Here is a 27,028-nt window from a genome sequence, read left to right on the forward strand (position 1 = left end):
GGAATCATTCTCCCAGTTTTAGCTGAAATCTTGGCCTCTCTGGAGCTATCAAGCCTTGTCACTAAGTTCATTGTGACTGAATCTAGGATTTTGCCTCTAGTTTTTCTTGCCAGTAATATATAGGAAAAACTTCAAATTTGATGAAATAGTTAAGGTTTTATTTAGGAAAGCACCTTATACAGATGCCTGGGTGCATATGCAAGTAGGTAGTGACATTCTGAATTGGAATTTGAATTAATTAGTTGCATCAACCAACATTTATTGAGAAAAAATTACTATTTTTATAAGTTATGGTAGAGTGACTGAAGCTTTTAGACACCACTTCTCAGAAGAATTGCCTGACAAGTAATGGTTAGGTTATTTTTATGAATAATAAAATATGTTTTTTTAATTATATCATGATACAAAAATAAGGTCCAAGATAAAATCAGATATATTTTTAATGTATAAAATTTAAAATACTCATTTTTATATAAGAATGAATATATATGTCCTTATCATTTTATTAACTAAACACATATATTCGTGTTGCAAATTATCAGTTTTTTTCTTAGTTAATTTTTTTTGTATTTGGCACTGTCAAAAGAACATGTAAATTTACATATAAGATGATTCCTTTTAGTTAAAAATAGTATTGTGTTCTCTTTTGTTCCCTTTACATACACTCCCAATTAATATACAAAGCAGGCTTTAATTCCACCTTCACACGATGCCAGGACTCAGTGTGAATATGGAATATGTAAACAACCAGACATACCTGTAACCTGCCAAAGGGCTGTCACAAAGATGAATTCACTTTTCATGCTGCAGTCATTTCTGTGACAATCTCTAGGGGGAAGCTGCATTAAATGTTTGACCACATGGAAAATCCGAATCTCTTGGCAGGTCTGTCATTATACATTGTAAACCATAACAAAGTATTTTAAAGTTTTACTCTGTTAAATCTATAAAAGAAAATGGATATGATTTAAACCAAATGGGAAGCTTTGCTTTTGCATTAAACCCCCTTTTTGTGTTTTATTCAATGTGGCTGCTTTGAAAAATACTTGCATTAAATCTTGACTGGAGCCATCTCTTAATTTTTAATATTTTTGAGAAACCATTTTAAAAGAAATCAGGGTATTTTTACTCTTTTATTTATTATTTCCTTGCTGAAGAGCTTTAACTCGGGCTGACCTTGAGCTATGAACTTCCTTTCCTGTTTCAGGAAACAAAACAGCCTTTGCATGAAATATGCTTCAAAAGCCCTGGCAAACCAAAGAGAAAATCATTTCAAGAGCTTGGGCAAATAGTGTCTAAACCAAGGGAAACTTTTCCTTGAGTGTTGAAATCATGTCCCACCCAAAATGGAAATTTTGTATGACCTACATTGCTTAAGAAAACACAATCACCAAGCAAACTAATGTGTATTCTCAGCATCTTTGGGAAATGATTTTAACTTAGCTGGATTTCCTTATTTAGCTTTTATTTTTGATGTCATTTCCACACTGCAGCCTTGGAGCATATCTGATGGACACTGGCTTTTGATTTAAATTCAGAATTTGAAAAGTGTGCTTGTTCTGTAGCCTACTTAACTTTACCAGAAGAGTTCACTTAGTTTTTTGACAAGACAAGCCCCTGATATTTCTTCATACCTTTAAAATCTTTTGCAAGTCAACTTCAAACCAGACTCAAGAAAACAAGTCCTATTTTATTTCCACAGGTATCTTCTCCATTGATTAGCTGTAAATTCCCATTGGGCTTTCAGTCCTGTCTAAATACATGTCAGTGGTAACACTTCCAGAAGATTAAAATTCACTTGACTCTCTTCCTTTTCTTTTTCTTTCCTTCCTTATTTGCTTTCACCATTTCGAACTCTCCCACTCATTCATCCACTATCATTTTGGTCCATTGGTTTTGATTTGTCTGACACTGCTCTTCATCAGTGCAGTCGCTGCATGTGTTAACATGGGATACCTGTTATTTTCATTATTTAGTCCCAACCCCTATGTCTCCCTCTTCGAAATCAGTGAGCACACCCAGTGACGCAGGCAGCCAGGATTCAGGGGATCTGGGACCCATAGGAAGGTAAGACAAAGAGTTAATGGACTTGAATAAATATGAGGTTTTTTCACTTTGCTCTTACTTCTCCATTTTTTCCTTTTCTGCTGTAAATAAGAACATGCTGTATCAAATGTGTATTTTTGTTTCTGCATTGTCCACTGTGTGTTACCATCCAGTAATACTGGCGTAGGAGCCCAGAGTGCCGAGGGGATTTCTCTGCCTGTTTTTAAGGGTTCTTACCTCCCTGAACAACACTGTTTTAACCTCCAACCTTGGAAAAAATTACCAATGATCAGACAAGAACTAGAAAATACAGTGGTGTGAATTAGGTGATAGACTACTATGTAAGATTGTCACAGGGTGAAAAATTTAGAGATCTTGGGCTTCTCTTTGTAGTAAATAGATAAGAGTAAAAAATATCAAAATGGAGGATTGTTGTTGTTCTCTAAACCTTCTTCTCCTCCTTCTACTACTCCATGTTCTGCAGTAAAAGTAGTTTGGAATGATTGGATAGAGAATTCCACAGTTCCTGCCTGTGTTACTGAATAATTGGTAGGAAAATGAAAACAATATACATTTTTAGTAACCATTGGTTAAATTATCTTTAAAAGGCTGTGTAAATCTTGATAATGAGAGACTTCTCTCCTGCGTTCTGTGCTCTATGCTGTACCTGGGTCACGCTAGTGGCTCTGTTCCTCTGATAAGACTTAATAAACAGCTATCCAGCAGCATTGAAACTCCAGGAAAAGTCTCGGTTTATCTTTGAAACTCCTTGCAAGGACTTTTAGAAAGTTCTCTCCCATCAGGAGGGATTTGATTTATGGCACGGTTCAGTGTCATACTGGTCTCAGATCTGAGGTAAATAAATACATGCAGCAAGTGGATCTTAAACTCTGAGCCTCAAACCTTATAGTGGAAGCAAGAGCTGAATTTTCACTTTTAAAATGGCTTACAGAAAGCTCTCATGCTGTTTGGAAATACACTAAAATCAGGGGGATATGCCCAGGGATAGAACCTGTTATTCATGTTGAGTTATCTTTGTTCACATAACCAGTCCCCTTGGAATTCCTCCCCCGTGTAACACCAGGTTACCTCAGGTTCCTGTGGCTGCTCTTGGCAGTGTGTGACGCTGACAGTGGCAGAGAAGAGCTTGGACAGGAGCAGGCTGAAACATCCCAGGACCCACTGGCAATTCTGCCTTGGAAACTCTGGAGAGTTTCATGCACAGTGGAGGGGAAGGGGCTCTGTTCTTGTTGGAAGGTGGAATGTGTGTGAGGGATGGAAACGAGTAATCTTCTTATTTTTGTTTCCATGGTGGAAATAAAAAATGAAGTGGCAATCCCAAACCAATTCCTTCTCTGGAATAGAAAAGAAAGGAGAATGTGGGGATGCTGCTGGTAAAGAAGGGTATGTTCAAGCAAGAAGAGGTGCAAGCAGCTATATTTTGAGAAGTATATGTATATTTTGAGGAGTGTAAAAGATGGATCCTAATAGCTCTTTTTGTATGACACTAATTCAGCATAGAGCTGAGCTGCCAGCTCATCCAAGTCTGTGAGCCAAGACTCTGCTAATGGCTTGAAAGCACAGTGATTGCTTTCTGTAGTTAGCCGTGCTCAGTAGACATCATATCTCTCCAGACACAGACTGTCATGTGACAGAGCTTCAGGTCACCAGATTTCATGCCACACCAGCCTTCTGCTTAGAAAAATCACACTTCCATAAGCAGAAGGTATGCTGTGTCCCTTTCAGCCAGATGCAGACACTCTCCCTTGTGGTGTGGATGCTGCACAGCTGCTATTAAATCAGCTCAGCCCTGCTCCCAGGTCTGCCCTCTAGAAGAAATGGATTATGTTAAGTTAAAAGCCCTAGCTTGTGAGATGTAGCAGTTTAAAACACAGTAAATAGTGTAATGCTGTCTTCATAAGTAAATGCAGTAGATTTCAGCAAGTCAAAGTACTCTGAGTAGAACAAAAATCGTTTTTAAGCAAAGTATAGCCTGCTGTTCAGGATGAGCTAATTTACCACAGTCCTATGGGAAGCTCTGACAAAGGTGTGTGGAGACTTCTAAATTCCTGCTTTTCCTCTGAACCTTAGTGGTGTAACTTTTTTACCATTAAGGTAAAAAGGCTGTTGGAAGAATTTATTTGGCTGTGACCCATGCTAGCACTTTGGCTCTCTGTCAGCAACGAGCAGTGAAAGCACATGACCACGTGTCCTTTCAGAGGAGAATGGAGTTTGTCCCCTTCTTCTGAGCTCATGACGCACTGCATTGTGGCCTTTCATTTTGGATCCATTTTCTGGCTTCTTGTGGCCATACTAGGAATTCAGTGGGAATCCTGAGACCTTGCTTATATTCTACCAGTTTGCTTGGCATCTTCTCAGGCTTTGAAAGGGCTGTGCTGTGTGCCAGGAAGGCTGCTTGCAGATGTTTGCCTGGAGCGATTGGTTTGTGGTAATGGAAATATGGTAATGTCTGATCCAGGCCCCAGGGAATGTCTGTAACCAGTGGATAGTATTGAGTGGCAGTTAGTCAAAATAGTGTCACTGGGTGCAGGTAGATGTGCTCAGTGTTTGTGTGAACAGGTGCACTCAAGCCTGCATGTGTGATAGAGTGGTCAGACTTGGTGAGAAAGATGTTGGTAGTACTGTCATCATGGTGGGTAAATAGGATGAAACCACCTCAGCTGTTTCCTCTGAGAGGTGGCCAGACCATACATCTAACTTATTTTGACTACTGCATATATTATTGCCTGTTTTTCTGTATAAACAAGGTTATCCTGCTTCATTTTAATGTATCTTTCCATTTCACTCTCCGTGATAGAGAGGATACTTTTGCTGGATCCCCTGTCATGCCATCATGCTTGTTAGATCTTTCCCTTTTCCTTATTCTGCTGTGAATTTTCTGTACTAGGCTGAGGCCAGGCTTTAGAGGAGAGCAGATTAGTTTCAAAGCTGCTAATGCCCCCATCTCGGTGATCACAGCTTGTCCGTCGTTGTTGCTGCTAACTGCTGCAGAAATGATGAGCTCACACAGCCTGGCAGAAATCCTGCGGGCAGTCTGATTGCTCATTGCTGAAGTGTTCCCCAGAGGAAGATGATGGATATTTAAAAAAAAAAAAAAAAAAGCTGTGAAGACACAGATTTCGGCTCGTTACAGGTGAGAGGCTCTGTTGAAAGCTTTGAAGAATGCAGGAGATCTTCATGTGTTCCCATAAGAGGGAGCAGATTCTGGTACAGAACTAGGTTGTGTTCATACTTCTTTGAGTTGTTGGTTCTTCTGGTAGTTGTCAGACTTAATCCGTTGGTCCCAGTATCACCAAGTATATTTGAGATATGCTTTGATCAGCAAGCATCTGTGATTTCTTATACAACAGTGAATGGAGTTCAGCCAGAAACACAGGCTTATGGCATCTGCTTTTCAGGAAAGAAAATTGATAAACTGGAGTGTTTGAGCACTGTTCAGTAGTTGTAGTCCTGGAACCACAGACCTCACTGAGTCTTACTTTGCAAGATGAAAACTGACTGGTAACTTGCTTAGCAAGTGTAATAGTTAACAGTGAGCAAACAGGCTCCTCCAGCAGAAAAGGTGAAAGCAGCAAAGTGTTTGGTATTGAAGCTGGAAAAATATAAAACAGAAAAACTTTAAAATTCAATAGTGAGACAAATTATCGCTAAAACAATTTACCTAAAGACTCTGTGGGGTCTTCTATCACAGGCCATCACTCATTCAGGACAATGTGCCTGGCAAACTAGCAGATAATAGGTCAAACAATAATTCATTCATTACAGTTGTACGGCCCTTTTGTTGCACAGGAAGAAAAGCTGCATGGACACAATAGTCACTTCTGCCATGCGACCTACAGACTAGTAGTGCTGCTATCCATCAGGACCATTGTCCATTATCTCCAGCACAATAACCAGAGCAGCGTTGTCTTTTCTCTGATGCCATTCAGTGTATTAGAAGAGATAGGGTGGACTTTGTAATACCACTAAATTCTGGAACCATTTCTGTCTTCTGCATGCCGCGTTTCTATGGGGATTTTTTTGTGCTTTATCTTTAGTACCATTTTGCTATTTGTCAGAACCTTTTCACTGGGGAAAACATTAGGTTTCAGCAGCATTCCAGCTTCCCTCTGAGCCATGATGGCAACTGTAAGAATAAGCAGATATTAGATGGATAACATTTGAAACTGCTGACTGAATGCTTTCAGTTGGACAGGAGAGCCAATTTTTTTTCTTTTTTGTGGTCTTGGGAATCATTCCTGGGTAGGCAGAGGTGTGTTATACTTGATTCTGATGCTGCTTGTAGTTACCAGGCTACACAGAACAATTCATTGGAGCCCAGTTGTTGCTCAGAGAGCAGCTTACCTATCTCCACATTGCTTTGCACATCCCACTTTGCTTTATTGTTGCCTGTGTTGCTAGTGCTACACAGATAGGACCGAAAAATTACATCATAGCCTGAGCAGATACCCATCTCTTAATTGATGGGTCATTGGTTCACAGAACTTTCTTATATGATGTATTCAGACATGACTCATTTTCCATTAGACAGTATTGCAGGATTGCATGAAGATTCTCCTTGGAATAGGGTATGTTTGGCTCTTTCGGGATAAGTGTTTTGGTTTGTTTAGTATTCTGTAAGCATTGTGATGATTCCCAGTGTCCTCTTGTTGATGGTCAGCTTATATAGACAGGCACAACTGCAATGTAGATTTGAATGCATGAGAAGAAAAGGGCTGAGGTAAAGGCATTTGTTGAGAGCTCTTGTGCTGTAGCATAGTGTGAAGCACAAATTCACCTCTATTAATACAAAACTGCTTTGTGATAACTGTATGCATCTCCCTGGTGGATCCTCTGAACTTCTGCTACCCTAGGGTGCTAGAGAACATGCTAACTATTATGGTAGGGCCACCATGAAACATGCCCATGAGAGGCATGTTCTGCTACCTTAGGCATTCGTAAATCTCATCTTCTCAGCACTCATGGCCATGAACTCTGGATTTATGTTGTCTGAGGAAGTGCACAAGAACAAACTTTGTACAGTGCCTCAGAGACTGGCAGTGCAGTATAAGGTTTTATGGGCTGAGCAGCTCCCTGGAAAGACTTTGTGTCCTTGCTCAGGCAGGGTCAGTCTGGGCTTTGCATGTCGGCTCAGCGTAAGAGAGCAGAAGTATATCCATGCTGGGAGGATGTGCTGCTGTGGCTGGGTAGCTTTCAGTGCTCACACCAGCCTGCATTGGTGTGTATGCCTATATAACCCACAGGGGATCCTGGGTTCGCCCTGGCATGTGGCATCTGGGAGGAGTTCCATTTGTGGACCAAGGTGTGATTTACCTGTGTGGCCCATTTTGCCCTGTATCCTTCACTGCTCCTTTATGTTCCTAGCTGGGAACATCCTACATGTTCTCAGCTAGCTTCACCATCCTACAGTAGTAGGTTTGCACAGTAGCATCTCATTTATTGTGGACTGTGTGTGTGTGTGTGTCCAGTGTGTGTGCAGCACTTCCTGCTGTGCATTGGGGAACATGAGAATCCCATTAGGCTGGGTGTAAGGTTTCCTGCCTTCCATCTGCTCAGTGAACTGTACCAGGCTCAGCTGTCTTGGATGTGTAAAGGTTAATGGTTGCCCTTCTTTCTGCAAGAATTTTATCTGTGCTCTTTTGCTTTCTAACTTGTGTATTTTGCTGTGCCTAAGTTTAGGTACCTGATTATTTTGTGGGCTCCCATAAAGGCAAAGGGATTCATCTTCTGGTGGCTTCTTTCAGATGATAATTATTTCAAAATGGTGCTTTATTTGCTGTAAAATAATGTAAGATGGATTATTTTGTACTATTTCTCTGATAGCCCATTGGACTCTGCAGATTTGTCAGGCTACAGCTACTCTTTCTGTAATTATTGTTCTTACTTGGATTAGGGCACTATGTAATACTTAGTTTAAATGATTCCTACCTGATTTATGTTGTTGTTCCTTTGATATATCATAGATTTTGGGATGGGTTTTATGCACTGAAATCCATTAGCTTCCTTCAGTGTATGAAATGTACTTGCAGTAAAGCAGGGTTAGTCCTTGTTTGGATGAAGCTCTAAATATTTAATGAAAATTCCTGTGAGAATGAGTTTAAGCATTGCATTAGGTAGCAAAGAAAACAAAAAATAAAGGGAAACTGGATTTCTCAAAGAGATTTTGTTGCAGTAATATGCTGGAGAAGTTAGATTACTCTGGAATCCTGATTGTCTCATCATCACTACTTTTTTAATTCTACATAAAATACATTACGTGAGCAATCCTAGAAATAGAACAGCCGTCTGCAATGCTGGAGCACTTTTCTCTGAGGAGCAGTATCGCCTTTGGCTTTGGCTCATGGCATGATTTTTTGTCCACTACATCAGTTCATCTTACAGTCACTGTGACCTCTGAATGTTCCCAGTCGTATTCCAGAGAATATAGTAGCAGCTGTCACATTAGGTTGGATGTCCTTGCTGATAGAGAGTCAAGAGCATGTCTTCTTCTCTCTCATTCTGTTTGGAAGTTTGCTGACAGTATTAGTCTGCATTCGTGTATCTTTTCATCAGATGTGATCTTGTGTTGCTTTCATCTACCATGGCCACTTTGAGCCATGTTGTTATAAAAAGAAATACACTAGGATATGTTTTCTTTCACTGTGTTGATGTTCACCCCGAGATTTTATTGGCCTGGTGCCAGGAGAAGCAGATATCATTCCAGTCCTTTTTCTCTGCAGCATATTGTTTACTCATTTTTGTATAAATAATAGGTGTTCTGATTTATAATGCAGCATCTAAACACACACACCAGTCTTGTGTTAATCCCACATTACTTCATGTGTGTCTGTCAAACACAAATATTTCTTACTTTTCAGATACACAATCAAAAGGAAGGAGGTAGCTCTGGAGCATCTGGGCACCAAATGAGTCAAAGCATGTCATTATTTTACAGTTTGGTATTTAATCTTGCTCACTGTCAGTCAAGAAAAAAAGATACCTCTACTCCAGTGTGTTCTTACCACATAATATTTAAAATCAAAAAGATACTTTTTGTTCGATGATCGCTCATGAGTACATCTACATGTCATCAAAGTGTTTGGGTTCTTGGGTTCTGTGCTTTTTTCCTGAAAAATCAGACTTGGCAACTCAGCTTTTATTTTCAAACAGCTTCTTACCTAGAACAGTAATATAACACATCAACAATCTGAAAAAAGGTATCAGAATGCCATTCTCCCTTTTAAGTGTCTACTTTGCTGTTTAATTAGACAGATAGAGAAGGCAAAAGAAGAAGACGTATTTCCTATCTTCTCTTTAGCTGCAGGAAACATCTCTCACAGACATTGGCAAAACCATGTTTCTATAATAACTGCTAAAACCACTGCCAACAGAACCGTATTGCCTCGGGCTTAGTTACTTTATCATTAAGTAAATGCATTTGACAGGTTCTGTGCAATGATGCTGTTTCATCACTGCCACTCAGCTTTGCATTACCAGCGTTTCATTGTGTTACCACATTCAGAAATGACAGGGATCCTTCTTCACTTGTGCAAGGACAAGTGGGCCTGGGATGTATTGCTTCAGGAGTAGCAGCTGTAACAGTTAGTAGTAGTGGATTATTTTCTTTATGGAGCTTTTCTGTAAGATCAATATATATGTACAAAATGCTTTCTAAATGGCTGCTTTAGTGGCATACTTATTTCATAAATGGGCTGACCCAAAGGGAAGCACAGAACAATGTAAAGACTCTGAGGGAGCTACAGGAAAGACTGAGGGAAAATTACTTCATGGCAAACTTCGCTTGCATGGTGTTTCATTCAGAAAAAGAGGGATTGTAACCCTCGGGACTGTTGTGTAGTCTTTCACAGTGCAGAGTCAAGAGAAGTTTTCTGCTTGGTGGCTAGAGATAAATGGGATACCCTCTGGGATGCTGTATTGCCACTCGGTTTTGGTGGCTTTGGGCTTGGTATGGGATGTGCAGCATTATATGGTAGGACAGAAATTAATAATGCCCAGCTGTTAAATTTTTTCCCATTTAATTTGCCATGACTCCATCGTCAGGATCTCTTGGCACACATTCCATTTTAAAGTTTCCAGCAGATTTAGGGGCCAAATTGTGCCTTAAGCCTTCTTGACCTGAATGGGGATGGTTTCTGTGAAGCAGTGACAGTGTCAGGCTCCTGCCCTTGCCTGGGGGAACCCCGGCTGTCTCTGCTGTCTCTGGCCTAGGAACTCTGCTGCTTTTTAAAGAGATGCTGTGATCTCTCACACTTCCCAGCATCAGCCTGTTTACAGGGTAGTAACGAGTGGCTGTGTCGAGCTGTTTGCACATCACGGCTTGCCCTGCAGATGTTAGGATGCAAGGCTGGAGGATGGCAGATTTCTTACATTGTCTTCCCTCCTTTTGTCCCTGCAAAGAAAAACCACAATCCTTCTTCTTTACATTCAATGGATATTTAGCCCTAAATATCTAAAGCCTCTCCCTGCCAGTTGGTTGGGTTTTCTTAGCCTATAAACAAAAGCAGACACCTTAGGGACTGATATTTGGCAGTTGCTTTCAAGTGTCTGTATATCTGACCTAGAAAGGAGGGAGTGTTGTTTTGGTGCGTGCCAGTTACAAAGTCTAAGTGGTCCATATTAATTAGAATCATCTGCAGTCCTTTTAGCGTGTGAGCCTGTGGCATCATTAAGGATTTTCATGCTTTCCTTCCTAAAGGATTGATAGAGTTCAGTCCTCCAGATCTTTGATTATTTTTCTCATTAGCAAGCATCTCCATGCTATAAATCAAAGGAGAAGGAAAGATTGCCATTCCCAGGGTGCTTCGTAAAATGCCTTGGAAACCTGAGCCCCAGCTGCATCCAGAAGAAAATAATATTAATGTATAAAGCCCCACTTAACCATTTAGGTTATCAGCCCAGCTACACTTACTTCTCTTCAGTTATTTACAGGCATATCATATATTTAGTCAGACAATCAGATGATTTTAGGGACTAAAACACTAATCCTCGTAAAACAAAACAACTTACTTGCTAAGGCCAGCTCAGCTTAAACAGTTCTCTTGCACTCAATTTCATCTTGATTTAATTAAATTTTGTGAGATCACCTCCTATGTTAAACTGTTTAACATAGTTAAACTGGTACAGTTAGTGCATATTGATGTTTTCTCCTTCTCTAGCCTATTAAAAAGACCCTTAGAAAATTCCCATTTACAATTTTATGTTTTATCAGGGAAAATAGAAATATTCTATGAGTAACTATTTTGGTAATGCAATTTTTAGGATTTTACTTCAAATATATAGAGTGGAAATTGCTGCTACTGGTGAGATACTGCTAAATTTCTTTTTTTTTTTTCCCCAGGGAGCTTTGAAACAGTCATAGTATTCCATATAAAATTCTCCATAAGCAGAACCTATGAAAATGAATGGGTTTCCATTTAAAACTGATTCTGATTCATAAATTTTAGATGTACTTATTTACTGTAATAGTTCAAACTCAGAGAATAATTTCTGAGCTGGTCTATTAAAGTCAGATCATTGGGTCACAAGAACTTTTGACATTTTTGACTGTTAATGTGAAAAATTTTTGATAACTCTCATACAGTGAGTTCTTGTTTCAACCCTAGTTGTAGCAAAAATCTCACCCCCTTTTGGAATGATTTTGCTTTTTCTACCACAAAATAAATGGTGTAAAGGAAGGGAAACACTAGCTCTTCTTCCAGCTAGTAGTTACTGGATTTTAGCATCAAAGCAAAATTGAAAATTTGCTGAAATCTTCCTACTTCTTCAGCTGAATAATACCAGACCTAAAAGTTGTAGGTTCAAACTTTCATGTTACCTCTTTGAGTCCTCTCAAAGGTTATGGATTGCCTTTCCTAGATTTGACTATTAAATGTGATTTTGTCTTTTATGCAATTGTACCAAAAGCCCCTTGAAGTTTATGAGAAAACTTTTCTCATATGCATATCCATGGAGTCTGGATCAAAGACTCCTAATGTGAGTACTGCAGTTCCTGTCAAGCACTTGCACGAGCTGATAGTATGCAAAACTTCTCCTGCCAAGTTCTTTCTTTACATTTTTGATCATTTGAGTTCTGTTTTATTGCATAGACTTACTCTTACTATAAAACTAAGACAAAAACAGAGTTTGAAAAAAGAATTTTCAGGGTTTGCTAAAGGAATAAAAGAACTTGTGCCTTCCCCCTGAGCCTGTTTTTTATTACTGCACTTTCAAAATGACCATTTTGGTATCTGGCACTCAGAGTAAATCTGTGTCAGTTCTAACTATTTGACCTTCTGTCCTCAGAGATCCAGGCTGCTGCCCACAGTGACCCTCCTGGTAAACCAGCATAAATTTGCAAACTAAGATTTCTGTAGCTATAGAATAAAAAGTGCGAGTATGACATTGACACGAGATCTGTAATGTAGACCTGAATCAAAGGACAGACTTTAAATATAGCAGATAAATTCAGCAGCTTGAGTGAATAAAACTGCTGATTTAATTAGTGGAATTCTGTGAAATGGGCATCAGCAAGGTGTTGGTCTTTATCATTGCAGGCTTGCCAGAATTGTTCATCCTGATTTAAAAGTCAAGTGGTTTTTGAAAACTATTAAATCCATTCTGCAGCATAGCCTTGATTCAAGAAGAATTTTGAAATACACATGTGTTTTAAATATTATTTGTCCATGATTTTTCATAAATACACCTCAAAAAAAAAAAAAGTGTTTTGAACTCATGCCATTCTGAAAAGGGCTCTTATGGTTGCCAGGCAGCTAAAAGATAGTGCTGTGCTCTCAGGGAGGTCAGAGTTGCTCTTTTTATTGGTGAAGACTGGAAGTCAGAGGTGCCAGCCTGCTTGGAAGTGTAAATGCAAACCCAAGCAAAACCTTCAGGCTGTGCTCCACTAGCGGTGCCAAACTCCTTGTTCTCTGAATGTATTATGGCATTTTATTTTATGATGAGCATTAGCAACCCAGCTCTGAGCAAAAGAACACACAGTGAAGTCAGAGCAGACTTCTGCTCTACGAGCACAAGTGAGCGTCTTGTTAAGATGCACAAATCCTCCCTAGCTGCTGATAGCCATCTTGCTTATAATGTGCTTCAGAAAACAAGTAGCACAAGGAAGGTATTTTCTTTTTGCCAATCCTTTCAAAGTGGAACAGATCTGCAGAACAGAGCACAGATGGCAGCAGAAAAGTGGCTTAGATGCAAACCATCCATTGAGGCAAGTGGTACTTTTCCATCTCTTACTAGTAGCTTTGAATCTTCTTTTTTTTTGATATAGTTTGTTTTGGAGACGCACCTCAAATGTACCAAAAATATCAGAAAGTGAAAATTATAGTGGGGAAAATTAAAATTATAAAAATCTAGAGTGAAAGGAGTAAAAATAAAACAGCTTATCTGTAGACACATTTATATTTAAGCATCTGCAGTAATTTCTCATCAGCAGTTTCTTAGTTCAGATTTTCTATTTGATCAGCAGCAAGGTAGGAGCTTTGGAGTAACTGACACAGCAAACGAGGTAGAACTCTGCAAAGTAGCAAAATAATTACACAGCCTTAAATTCATTCTGGCAATATTCAGACATTAAAACAAGTAGTCTAGATACATGATAGATTACACATTGAAATTGCAAATAACACTGGATTGCAATTTCCTGAAGATATTTGGTATCATATTGGAAAAATGCATTCATACACATCTTAGCATTTTATTCTGTTGGTGATTTTAAAATATGTCTCATCTCACAATTGTTGCATCCAGTTTTTTTTAAGATTGTATAACTTGGGTGTAACGTGTTTTTCAGTGTGCCCTCAGTGTGAAGATGCAGTTTTTAGTTCTGAATCTTTTGGAAATTGTAATCCAGGGTTAAAACTGTAGTTTTAAACGTGAGGCTCCTCCTTACATCAAAGTCAGAAGCAAGAATTGTGTTGGGCCTAATTTTTCCCTAATTTCCTAATTCACTACTTTTGCTAGTTGCATTTGAAGTTAGAAGAGAAGAAAGCATGAAGCAGACTGAAGCCTGCAGGCTCTCAAGTAGTAGCTGATGGCTTCCTTATCTATTTCTCAGCAGATCAAAGTGAAAGTGAGTGAACAGTAAAGATACCAACCACCTCTAATACCTACTCACAATTGGAGTCTAAGTTGGGTGCTTGGAACTGCTGCATGGAGCAATCTCCTGCCTTTCTGTTTATATGGAAGAGTCCATGGTAATGTTTCACTGGTGGAGCCCCTCCTTTAGCCTGAAGATTGTGTAGATACCTCCTGCAACATCAAGACCCCCTCCTATCATAGATGGGGAGAATGAGAAATACACATCATTCTAGAAATACTGCTCTGGTAAGCAAAGGTACCTTGAGATTTCCTGCAGGATAGGAGAGTCCATATGCTCTGTGTGAGTCCCACCTTCATTTCAGGTCTCTTTGCTTCAGTTTAGTAACAGTCTGTGCTCCGCTTAGTGGGCTGGCCTTTGATCACTGAAAAACCCTGGCACAGCCTAGTCTGTGGAGTCATGGCACAGTCTATCACTGAATTTTAGGGGTAGGAGGGCATTGCTATTTACCATATGAAGGGTCATTTTAGGACATTGTTGTTGCTGCAAGGGGAGATGCTTGGTTTGGGGCCTGTCAGATCTAATGGTGTTTCATTAGGGACACATATGGATATCTCAGTTCAGCAGATACCTTGGGTCTCAGTACACTGTCAGTGCAGTTTTCTCCTGGTCTGGAGAGCACAATAGCTCTTGGTGACAGGAGATGCCAGAATATGGTGTTTGCTTTCCTTCAGTTCTGCTTGAAGGTGTGATTTGCAAGGCTGCACAGAGGTTTCTGCCCTGCAAGAAACCCTGGGAGAGCAGAGTTTGCTGTTATTCCTGTGAGTAGCCTTTTTTTCAAATGCATGGATTGTCAGGCCTGGTTGCTCTTGACCTGGGAAAGGGGAGTGGGGGGAGAAAAGAAGTAATGCAGAACACTTATTCTGCAGCATCAGCAACAGATGAGGAAGGATTTGATTTTGGCTGCAGGGAAGCAGAGGCAGAACTAAGCTATCAGTATGTTGCACATGAAAAGTGTTGGATTGGGGCACTTACCCAGAGCCAAGTTCTGTTGCACTATGACCATGATTACAAATATTAAATATCATTTTATGATGGCAAATTACTAAGTGTATGTATTGGAACTGATGCCTTACATGTTTCGTACACTGCTGCTAAGGCCAGACCCGAAGTTGCTTAAATCAGCTGTGAAGTTCTCACAGATTCCAGACAGTTTTGGATGTCAGATTCTATGCTTCATTAATGCATTCTGATGTTGGGAATTTTCCAACAGGTTTCAAGTGGCTTATTTTAGTCTTTTCCACATTTTTAATCTACATAATTGACATTATGCAATCAGAATAAAATCTTCTGGAAGTAAGGTTACACAGAGCATTGTAACATATGGCAGTGCCTGTTTTTCCATGGTAATAATAACAATGCTACAAAAAAGGGAATGCTTCTGTTCAAATTCCTCCCACCTTAAATTTTGCAATGGTTCTTTGTCCTCTTGGAACTGTGCTTTGAACATCTTCCTAATGCTTTGGACTTGAGTTCAGAAGAGATAAGTGTTGTTTTATTATCCAGTCCTTTAGTAAATATATGACATCTGGGGCTCTTCCTCTTGTTGGTTTCTTTCTACAGGTTATTAAAAGATGATGTGTCAAAATTATCTGGTATTCTTTCAGTAGTAAGAGCTGAAACAGCACCAGCATTAATACTGTCTTGAATTTGAGAAAAAATAGGTTATTGAGATGCCTATCCAAAGGAGGAGAGTGAAAGCAGATCAGTTTAAAGAGAGGTAATAACAGCTGTACCTTGACTTCTTAGTGCAACATCTAACAGCCCTCATTCCCTTTGTGCTGCTTTAGAACAATCTGCTATTTGGTGATACAGCTTTTTATCCTTCAGTCAGCCAGGGTCAGCTGTTGTGCACTGAACATGTAAAAGGGGGATGGACCATGACACAGGGCTATTGTTTGCCACTGTGTGGGAGACTGATACAGCAACTGGCTCTGAAACAGTGTTGGGTAGTTCTGAGTAAAATAGTGTCAGTGCAGTCTGGGTGGGGGAAACGGACTGGTCTGGCTTAGCCCTGACTGTGCTGTTCAGTGAGTTTCCAGGGCTCCTTGCTATGCCTGTGTCACTCCCTTCACCCATGGGAGGAGTCTGCAGGACTGGAGACTGCTAGGGACCACTGCTTTTACCTGCTTAGTCTAATGCTCCTCTCTTTCCCCCATAAAAATGTTCAACTAAGATGTTTTGCATCTCTTCTACATAGACCTGTGCCAAAATCCATTGAATCCAGTTGGGGAAACTTGACCAGCTTGTGCTCTCTGGAAGGGTCCAGAGTGGGAGCACCTCTGCCTGACTGCTGACTCCTAGGCCATACACTTGTCCTCAGGGTCTGTGGCATTACCTCCTCTGCCTCTGTCTCTGGGTGACTTGAAGTCAAGCCATTGCACTTTTCTCTTATGAAGAAGTAAGAAAGAAAAAAGAAGAGCAACAACACCTAATCCTTTTCCTCCTGAGGAAGTGTCTGGAGGAGGAACTCATGCATTAGCTGGAAAAAGACTGGCAACCGCGTTTCTGCTGAGATCCAGTGGCATTTCAAAATCCTCACTGAGAACAAGCGTAATTATGATGCTCCCCCATACGATCAAGGAATGTCGTATGCAATGTCTGTTCATCACAACAGATTAGCTTTAATTTTCTAGTCAGGATGACAGCACAGGCTATTCAATATCATTTTTGGGTTGCTAATCTTCAAATAGTCTATTTCTTTCTTTTTTGATGTTATTGCCATGGAAACTGGCTAAATTGCAGGTCCAGATTACATCTTTACTGTTCACTCACTTTCATTTTGATCTGATGACATTCTTCAGGTGCCAGGAAGAGACAAAGAACAAATCAGTAGTGTTCCTTGAAACACAGAGTCATTTCCTGTGCTCTCCAGCCTCCACTACATGAGCATAGCCACTTGTGTTCTGTCTCCCAGGGCAAGAGACTTGAAATTGAACATTTGCTACCTGCAGCCTAATTTTCTTTGATAGCATTGCTCAGCCAAGCTGGAGAGGACAACTCAGCAAATGGCTTCCTCATCTGTTTCTCTTGCCTTTTCAAGTGGTAACACAGCGTTGTACTGTGGAGCACAAATCTAGGAAATGTTTTGCAGAAGCACTAAAACTGTTGAAAACAGATCCAATCAGGAGCCAAGGAGAATTGCTATTCAAAGTATGTATCAGTGTCCAGAGTGGGGAAGGCTCTGTGTCAGAATCCAGATAATAAATACTAAGGGAAGAACACGTCTCTGCTATGTGTCTGCACATGATGGCCCAAATCATGTGTTGCTCTTTTCATATTTTTGGGGTTTGAGTGCTGTCTTGAGTGTAGGAGATCTCTAAATTTATTTTGTTTCAGCATTTTTATCTGGGTACCAGGTAAAGGTGCCCTCTCTTGTGACCTGGCCTGGATTCTTAGAGGTGGAACCTGGGGACCATACTTCTAGAGACCTCTTGCAAGTTCTTGCTTTAATCAAATAATAAAGTTTTCTTTCTGATTAAATAGCCTTTATCCCCCTACAAATTCTGTAGATTTGAAAATGAATGTTGGGGAGAGGAAACTGAAATGAGTTATGTATATTTTCTTTTAAGAGTTTGGAAAACCTGGACATGAATGTATAAGTAGCCCTTAGGCAGCAATAAAATTAGAAACTGGCACTTAGATAGCAAGATCTAATATATGCTACTGACCTTGCTGACATTACAAGAGTAATCTTCACACAGATAGCATTTTTAATGGAATATCTATAAGGCTTTAGTCATTGATGCCTTTGCCTTGCATCAGGCATTCAGATCTTGTGTCCATTTTCCACTATACTTACGCTGCAGTCAAGTTACAAGGGAAAAATCTGTTCTTTATTGCAGTATTATTTTATCTCTGACCTTTTGTAATACAGCTGAGTTTTGGAGAAGCTTTTCTCTGTTTATCAGGATTAAGTCTTTTATTCTGATAAACATTATTATGGATCATAAGAAGTTGAGGGAAATTAGTGCCCTTATATTGCATGAGAAGGCAGCTTTGCAGCAGTTTTTCATTCTTCGTGTGCACAGGGGGTTGAGATTTATTCTTTTTCATTCTGAAATGACAAAAGTGCAGCACATGTCCTTGTCTGTCTCTCCAGAGAGTGAGTTAACATTGGTAATAGAATGGGTGAGTTTACTAAGGACAGGAGGTAGAATTACTTGGCTTTAAGAGATCTATTTCTAACCTAATTCAGTATCTTGTTAGTTTATATCAGTGATTCATTCGCAGAAATTAGTGCCCTTATGTTGCAAGAGAAGGCAGCTTTGCAGTACAGTTTTTCATTCTTCGTGTGCACAGGGGGTTGAGGAAATTAGTGCCCTTATATTGCATGAGAAGGCAGCTTTGCAGCAGTTTTTCATTCTTCGTGTGCACAGGGGGTTGAGATTTATTCTTTTTCATTCTGAAATGACAAAAGTGCAGCACATGCCCTTGTCTGTCTCTCCAGAGAGTGAGTTAACATTGGTAATAGAATGGGTGAGTTTACTAAGGACAGGAGGTAGAATTACTTGGCTTTAAGAGATCTATTTCTAACCTAATTCAGTATCTTGTTAGTTTATATCAGTGATTCATTCGCAGAGGTTGCTGTTGTTGCAGAAAGGCTTGTGTATATTGAACACAGCTGCTTATATGGCTGGTTTTGGCTGAACCTGGTAATATGATGATCTCTATATCCTCAGAATTTGTATTCAGAAGGAATTAGGGGAGTTTTTAATTTTGACAACTATCATCCAGCATGTCTTCATGACTTGCATGCTTAGTGAAGGAGCACTGCACTTTGCTTTAGCCTCTGCTAGTGAGAACAATGCATAATCTAGTGTTCATACTACAGGAAGAGGTGCTCAGAAGCCAACGATGTGTTCCTGATTCTGTCATGGATTCCAGCAGTTTTCTTGCATATAAGATGTGGCTTCCTGGGTGTGGAAAAATAAAGTAAAATTAAGACAGAGGAAGGAGCAGGCATTTTTGAAAATGTTGGCCTCAATATGTCAATTTTTGCATTTCTAAATTGGAGGATTCTGAGTATTTCACAAGACTCCGTGAAGGCTCTGTGAATGTTTGCAAGGTGTTTTAGAGCTGTCAGCATGGCAAGGTGCCCTGCTATGCAAGGAGCAACCTCTTCCCTTCAGACCACGCCACTAGAACATTTGTACATTTGGTGATAGCCTCATCTGACAGCAGCCCATTAAGAGATTGTAATAGAACTGATTTTCCCAGATGTATTATTGCCCTCTTCCCCAGGAATTTTATCTGGAGGAAAAGAAGAAGTATTTATTTGTTTGTCCCAGATGCCCTCAGAGTATGTCAGAGCTGGTATCAGTGTGCTGTTTGTTATATGCACTACGTGATGTTCATGCCCAGAGCAGTGTTGTACAGGATGGATTACTGTCTGTCTCAGGAGTGTGTGGAGGGATAAACTCTTCAGTGGAGTTCATGGCAAATTCTCAGTCTACCTTATAACAAAAACATAAATAAATTGTGCCTGCAGATTTTACAGATTGTTGTGAATCCATCAACCTGAGTAAGAGTTAGAAATTTTTCAGGAAAAGGAAGAAAAAACCACCCCATGTCTCATTAATCAATATGTGACAGAAAATCCAGCTTCTTTCCTTTGTTTATCAATAATATGCAATTTTAATAAATTTCCTGCCCTGTCTCAGTTTGGCGTACAAACCTTGTTTGACATACGGTGTCTGTCGCTTGCACTTGGAGGTTGAATGTACTACATAGAGCATGTAACTAAGGAGATGGGGTTTTGTTCATCCTTTCAGTTAATTCTGTGTGTTCTTTTTTTCCCTCCCCTTCACGCTGCACGGCTGATTACCACCCTAGGACCTTGCAATGGGACACAGACCCCTCAGTGCTGCAACTCCAGTCTGACTCTGAACTTGGGTATATGTCAGCTCTTTTTGTTATCATTTCTTTGCAAGAATTGTGTTGAAAATGCTTCCTAGTTGAGCTGGTTGTATGTGATTTTCATTTGCTTTTTTGACTCAAAAAGACCATAATTTAAGTTTCCTTTTTTTAGTTTCATAAATAAGAAGCTTCAGCAAATTCATCTTTGTGGAAAAAAAACCCCAACTATTTAAACAAGCTTATGAAAAGATAAATTGCTGTTTCTGTTGCCTGAAACACAATACAAATAACTATTTCATTTCAGATGAAATGTTATTATTGTGGCATATATGTGCATGTATAGTTACATTGATTTTGTTTGTACCTGTTGATTCAGACTGTTCTCTCTGAATCATTTGCAAGATACTTTTGCCCCTCCTTTCTGCCTGCTATAGTTATGCTGTTTCCACATGCAGTAATGATGTCCCCTTTTCTCTTAGGAGCTGTGTATGCATTTAAAATTGGGCATTTAAGTATGATCATAGTCCAAGAATAATTGGCATCTTAGTTAAGTTCAGGCCTATCAAACTTTTCTAAAATTGTAATAGAACTAAAATTAATATTTCATAGTTTGGGATGGAACTTCTTTATGCCATACAAGTGAAAAAAATAGTTAATTTAGATAATGTAGAAATGCTTGCCTGCAGAGGTATTCAGGATAAACTGTTCCTCTAAAAGGATAGGTAGCAGTACCTCAAGTTCTTCAGAGCATGAGTCATAGGCAAAACCAAATCACTACACTGAAAAATTTGCTCTCCCAAAGAACTTAGGGGGTTGTTTTGAGTCTCCAAGCAGGTGTCTTGTGCTTTTATTTGTTCATGTGCTACTTCATTCAGCATTCTGTAAGAAAAACAACAGCTTCCCTTTAGCTGATTGACAGTGCTCCCAGCTGCAGTTAGGTGTGTTGGGTCTATTCACTAGGAAAGATCGGAAGGAAAATATCCAGGGAGCTTTCTAAACAAAAATATTTCTCCATATCCAGAACTCCTAGGAATATTTGTAGTTTTTCATGTGAGTGTGACTTCAAATAGGTCACAGTTCTGCAACTCTGGCTGGGCTGTACCAAAAAGGTAGAGTTTTTTGAGCTATTTTAACCTACAGAAACCTTTTAGAAATCCCAGCTGCTTTTTTTACAGAAGTTTGGATTAAAAGTTAAGCACTCCTAGGAGCAAGGTTTCTCAAACAGCTGTGCAAAGCAAGTTCCTTTATTTGACTTGTGAAAAGATAACCCTGTATGTAGCTACAGGACTTCAATCATTTATGAGTGGTCAGTGCAAAGACAGAAAAGAGGCATGCCAAAGAGCAAATCCACAGGCGTACATTTTAATGAAAGTCCTGCCCCTTTTGAAAGAAAACTGTCTTCAAACCTAAGGCAGAGTTAAACTTCCCTCTGGTGTCCTGAGAGTAGGGCAAAAAAAACCCCAACAAAACCAATGCAAGAGAAATCCTGCAGTCAGCAATTAAATGATGTGTATAGCAAAACACTTCTAGCAGATATATCTTTCTTGTGATACCTGTGGACAGAAGAACCAATTTTAATGCCTGGGTTTTAGTCACTATCCTCCTACTGACATCCCATTGGCAGTTTGGAAAGGAATCTTTCCAAGCTTATGTGCTCTTTAAGATGAATATTCATTGAATTTATGAGAATTATGAGCATCTCAGATGAAAAATGGGGATGGGAAAACAATAGACCATTTAGTGTTGCCCTAAAAAGAACTAGAGACTAGAACATTACAGCCCATATCTGGTGGAGTCCAGATACTGAAAGGATGCTCCAGTTGTCCCTAAGTGCTTGGGACCAAAGGCTAGGCCAACTTTTAGTAACATGAGAACCATTAGAGGTGGCTTGACACAGGCAAAAAGCAATCAGTAGATCGTGTTCCTTCAGATAAAGAAAGATCTCCCAGTCTTCAGCAGTGATTACCAGAATATGGGTGGCACAAGGCATTTGTACAGGCACCAGCAATTCCTGAATTGGAAGTGTTTTAGATGAAAAATTCCACACGTTGTCTCAGCACAGTGCTGTGGGAAGTAGCTCACTTCTGGGATACAGTGTGCAAAGAGGTTCAATACACCCAGCTAGGGGTTAAATCCTGCTCTCTGTTAGGGTCATGTTCCCCATCCTCAGGCAGTCCAGGAGATACGGAGTGACCTCATGTGAAGCTGTTTTAGAATTAGGTGAGGTTCTAATTAGGTCCAGATTAGACAATTAATTAGGGATTATACTTAACCAAGACCACTGTCAAGAGACTCTTTCAATGCAAAGGCTTAAGAACCTCAGTAAATGGGAAGAGTAGCCTGGGGCAGTAGGAGACTGGTTACGTAGGGAAGTCAAACTGACCAAGCAGGCAACAGAGATTGCACATCTGGTGCTGAGGGGGGCAAAAGCACATGAGAGTTGTCTGGGGTGAGATACTTATTAAAGATTGAATTCACACGGACCCTAAGTTAAAGCACCTACAAAAATGTCAAACTACTGAAACCTCTGCTAGCTGAAGAAACTTTTCTGCCCCCAGTAATGAGGTAGAAGTTTTTCTGTAGAATTTTTGGACAATTGTAGGATTTTGTTCATATTGGCAAAGTCAGAGATGGTTGTAAGGAGGGAGACTTGTTAATTTTTCTTCTTTGAAAAGAGGAAAGACTCAGAGCTACAACTGTTTCTGCTCTAGTGGTTTGTTTCACAATACAGCTGATCTGTACTGATTACCTGCTGAATCTAGTTGCAGTCAGTTTAATAACAACTGCGGCAGTAAAATAGATTAGAAAAAATATAGCCGATGTAGCGTTAATCAGCTGAAAACTTCAGTAGGTGCTACCCAGTGATGTCAGTTTCCTTTTGAGACTCGCATTTCCTTTCAGACATCAATCTTAATTGAATACCTAAACCACTGTAAATTAATTAGATCAGAACCCCTTTGACTCCTGTTCTTCTGGCAATCTGGAAAACGAAGAGGATATGGATAATGTGTAAGAATTTTCTGCTTTTCCAAATTGTTCTCTTCAATAATGTGACAAGTTGAGAAACATTGTGTCCAGGAATTTATTTCCCCATAAATGCACAAGCATGCTCACACTTGTTGATATAGGTAACTGGTCTTAGTTCATTTGTTTATTACATTTGCATTCTTTTCTCTGCTGAAAATTGGCATTTTTTCCAGTAAAACACTTCCAAGTAACCATTTGTATATTCTTCACTCCCTGCAGTGAGTCAAATAATATTCAGGAAATAAACTGATTTTTTCCCTCCCTGCTGAGTGAACTCTGAGAACTAAAAGTGTTCATGACCATGCTCAGCTGCCTCTCTTCTTTTTCACTTACAGTTAGCTTGCTTCCCTGTTTTATTTCATATGGTTTATTTAAAGTAAGGGAAGTAGACAAAACAGAAGGCTATAGTGGCCCTGCTCTGGTTGTGTTTTAGCTCTCCTCCAGCCCTAGCTTTAAGACTCCACTAATCATAAACCTACATCAATGCCGCTATTAATGACTTCTGTGGAAGGGAGAATCTCCTTCTTTATAGAAATTGCCCACCTTGCCAGTTAAAGACTCTGTTACTGCGCCTAGCTGAACATTTGGCAGTCCTAATCCATCCTGGTTTAAACACCACTGTTCCCTTTCCACAACTCTGTATCCCAGGCTGAGGATGAACTCCTTTGAGCAGGCAGAACATCATAGTAATGATGGTATGAAAGAGAATTTTGTTGCAGTTAAGAGGGGCACAAGCAGGCCATTTCTCTCTCCCATTTACAATCCCTCTCAGCAGCATGATCTAGAGGTTCAACAACTGTACTTTATTATGGCAAATGGTTCCCAGGTTAATTTTCTTCACTGCAATATTGTACTTCTCATGCATACTGTGTTGTGTATCATCTTAACAAACACTGAAGTATTTTTTTCTCTTGTTCATAACAGCAAACATTTGTTCCTGCTGCTGATTTACATTTAACATGACTAACCTTTTGATGTCATGTATTCCACCTTAGACGCAGACTGCACAAACTAGGGGTGTCAAAGATTACCCAAGTTGATTTCTTACCTCGGGAGGTGGTATCATACTCCAAGGAGACGCAGACACCTCTTGCCACGCATCAATCTGAAGGTAAGATTTACAGTTTTTTAAAAAAAATTAATAGAAAATTTGCATTTGAGTTAAAGAATGTAATAAAAATAATAGTAAGTCATAACATGGCTGCTTATCATGTATTTTCTGCAAGCCAGGTATTGTTTATGTGATTAATGGCTGTTCTGATGACAAGAGTTATAAAAATCACTTTAAATGCAGGTGGAACCAAACTACTTCTGACTTACAATGGGTTGTGCTCAGATAGAAGTTTAATGAGAACATTTTTCCAAATAAATCATTATGAATGTAGTTAAAATAGTGCTTCGATTTTTTTTTGCTTTCCCAAGGAAGTTATTAATTCTGTGCTTTGTAAAGAGGCAGTGTTGGAAAGTTGCCCTCAGTTGTTTGGTCACTGTAATTGTGTCCCCCTGCTGTAGGTGAAGCTTAGGGAGAAATTGCAGCTTAGCTCCATGTACTGAAAAAGGAGGTTTGCATACTCTGATATGGACAGTCCTACTTTCTCTCTGCTGACACCATGCTGGCATCTGTACTCATGGAGCTGTTTGTTGGCTGTTTGGCTCTCCCGTTGATAAGTAAATACACAGAGTGGCAGGGGGGTGCTGATCTGCCAGTGCTGTACTGCAGGATGCTGAACGCAGGTCAGTGGTGCCATTTAAACTGAAAGCAAAACTGTACATTAGCCTGATGTTGTTTATGCACTAGAACAAAGCAGATAGAAGAGGAAAAGCTCATATCAGTCTTGACCATAATTTTTACTGTTAACAATGAAGGATCAAGAAAAGTTCAACAACCAAGTAATTTTCTGCCGAAGATAGTGTAGAACTTTACCAAGCTTCATTCAGAGAAGAAAAACACTCAAGTAGGTTCAAAATGTGGTGGTGGTGGTGGTAAATCTGTCTAAATATCAGTTACTGTCAGGGAAAACAGAGTGAAAAACATAGCTAGCTTTCTTCTGCAACTGGGTTACCAGGTCTGCATTAGGAAGGCAGCTGCCTTAGGGACCAGAAATAGAAACTGCTGAGCTAGATGCTCAGATTCTGCTATCCTGGAGCACAAGTTTACTCTGGTCATCTGTGGACTGAAATAGTACCTTCAAACACAGACAGCCCTTTTGCTTGGATGATGCTCCTTGAGCAGTGTGTCCAGAGAGCTTTGCCTGCTCATAGGAAGATGCTGTCTCAGAAGCCTCCCTGGATCAGCCCAGCTCATCTCTGCTCCTCTCTCTGTGGGCTGCTGAATGCTGTCTCAGAAGCCTCCCTGGATCAGCCCAGCTCATCTCTGCTCCTCTCTCTGTGGGCTGCTGAAGCCTCAAGAAAAGCCCCTGAGTCCTTGTCTTCCTTGATTAAGACCAGTGCTCATCTCTGCTCCTCTCTCTGTGGGCTGCTGAATGCTGTCTCAGAAGCCTCCCTGGATCAGCCCAGCTCATCTCTGCTCCTCTCTCTGTGGGCTGCTGAAGCCTCAAGAAAAGCCCCTGAGTCCTTGTCTTCCTTGATTAAGACCAGTTAATGCTCAACCCCAGAGCATTACCATGAGTTCGTTGTTAGATCAGATGCAGAGGGTGTCCTTCCTCTCTGACACATGGCCTTTATCCAATGCAAGAACCTATGGATTTGGGAAATTTAAGACATGGCTTTGTGTTTGCGTCCCTCAGCAACTCCAGCACTCATGAGCTGACCTGTCTTTCTGAACAGGACAGCCTCACTTGAGGAAGCATCTTCTTTCAGTAAGATCTTCTTGCTTTTTTCCCAAGGAGCTCTTCAACTATTACGAAATCCTTTTCTTGGCTAGACAAGATGACAATCTCCTACCCTTCAAGGAAAAAATCCGCAAACAACAGCATGATGCTGTGGAGCCTGGCAGTCAGGACAATGAGCAGAGAGGCAGTGTGGTTTGAAATGGTCCTCCCAGCACAGAGGAAAGTCACTTGTTCCTCATTTGTGTGAACAAAGATAAGTGGAAACATAAAATATCATGCACTTTAAGCTGCCTGGGCCAAAACTGTGATGGAAGAGGTCAAATATGTGGTTTTGGTGACTGGATTTGTTATTTTTCCTATTCTCTGTGTCATCACAGCGAAGGAAGAAACATCAGCAATACATGTTAAAACACAGAGAAAATACCATCCAATCACTTCCTTCAGGTGTGTGAGGAAGAGAAAGCATAACTTATATTTTCTTTCCAATCTGCTGCTAGGGAATTCTCTGCACATAACTTGGATGTGATTATGGCTGTGCATCAGTAAAGGAGATTCAGGAAAGTTTGGTTATTCCATTGAAAGGCTATTTAATTGGAAATTCTCTAGGGGGTGAATAAGCCCTATGGTTTTGGTCTCCCAGGTCTGATGGAAATAAATTCTCAGGTTTTCAATCTCCCAAGCCTCTCTATGAATGCTGAGCCCTTCATACTGTCACTCTAAAGATAAGCAGCAGAGAGAAATTCCTCAGGAGAGCAGCTTAGAGAAGAAGTCTTTACACGTAGTTTCTATGCATTCATGTGATAAAACATAGCCATTATCTTTTCAAGATAAATTGTTCAGTCATTACTACAGTTATGGGCTCAGTTATTCAGCATCTGAAGCCTTAGAGTTTGAGAATAGAAAATAAGAAACTTCTTATTTAATTGGATGAGTCTGACTTCAGCATTCGGAATTCACACTTTTCACTGCCTGCCTTAAATACTGGAAATGTCAAAATGCAGAATTTTAGGATGAGATTGTCCCATGCTTGCTTCTTCTTTGGAAGACAACTAATGAAGGGTACAGCTGGTTGGAAAGATGGGTGAAAAGAGGACTTTGAGTCCATTCAGTATTCTTCAGCTTTTTTCAAAATATCCTTATCATGTTTTCTGCATTTGCTTCTCTAGAGAGCAAGAAAGAAACTCTGAGGTACTTT

The 27,028-nt window shown here is 40.0% G+C and overlaps 1 protein-coding gene across 6 annotated transcripts in view; it reads left to right on the forward strand.

Moving 5' to 3' along the window:
- The window catches only part of DYNC1I1 (dynein cytoplasmic 1 intermediate chain 1), a 174,060-nt gene that overhangs the window by 3,362 nt on the left and 143,670 nt on the right, over positions 1 to 27,028 (forward strand). The window contains exons 3-5 of one of the 6 annotated variants that reach the window (XM_008629916.2): positions 1,926 to 2,067; positions 19,991 to 20,050; positions 24,037 to 24,152. In XM_008629916.2, coding sequence (XP_008628138.1) covers positions 1,926 to 2,067; positions 19,991 to 20,050; positions 24,037 to 24,152 — 318 coding nt within the window. The remainder of the gene's footprint in view (positions 1 to 1,925; positions 2,068 to 19,990; positions 20,051 to 24,036; positions 24,153 to 27,028) is intronic. The other 5 variants (XM_008629917.2, XM_008629919.2, XM_008629918.2 and 2 more) reach the window with 5 other exon arrangements.

The sequence above is a fragment of the Corvus brachyrhynchos genome, unplaced genomic scaffold, assembly GCF_000691975.1.
Source record: "Corvus brachyrhynchos isolate BGI_N302 unplaced genomic scaffold, ASM69197v1 scaffold142, whole genome shotgun sequence".
NCBI classification, from domain to species: domain Eukaryota; kingdom Metazoa; phylum Chordata; class Aves; order Passeriformes; family Corvidae; genus Corvus; species Corvus brachyrhynchos.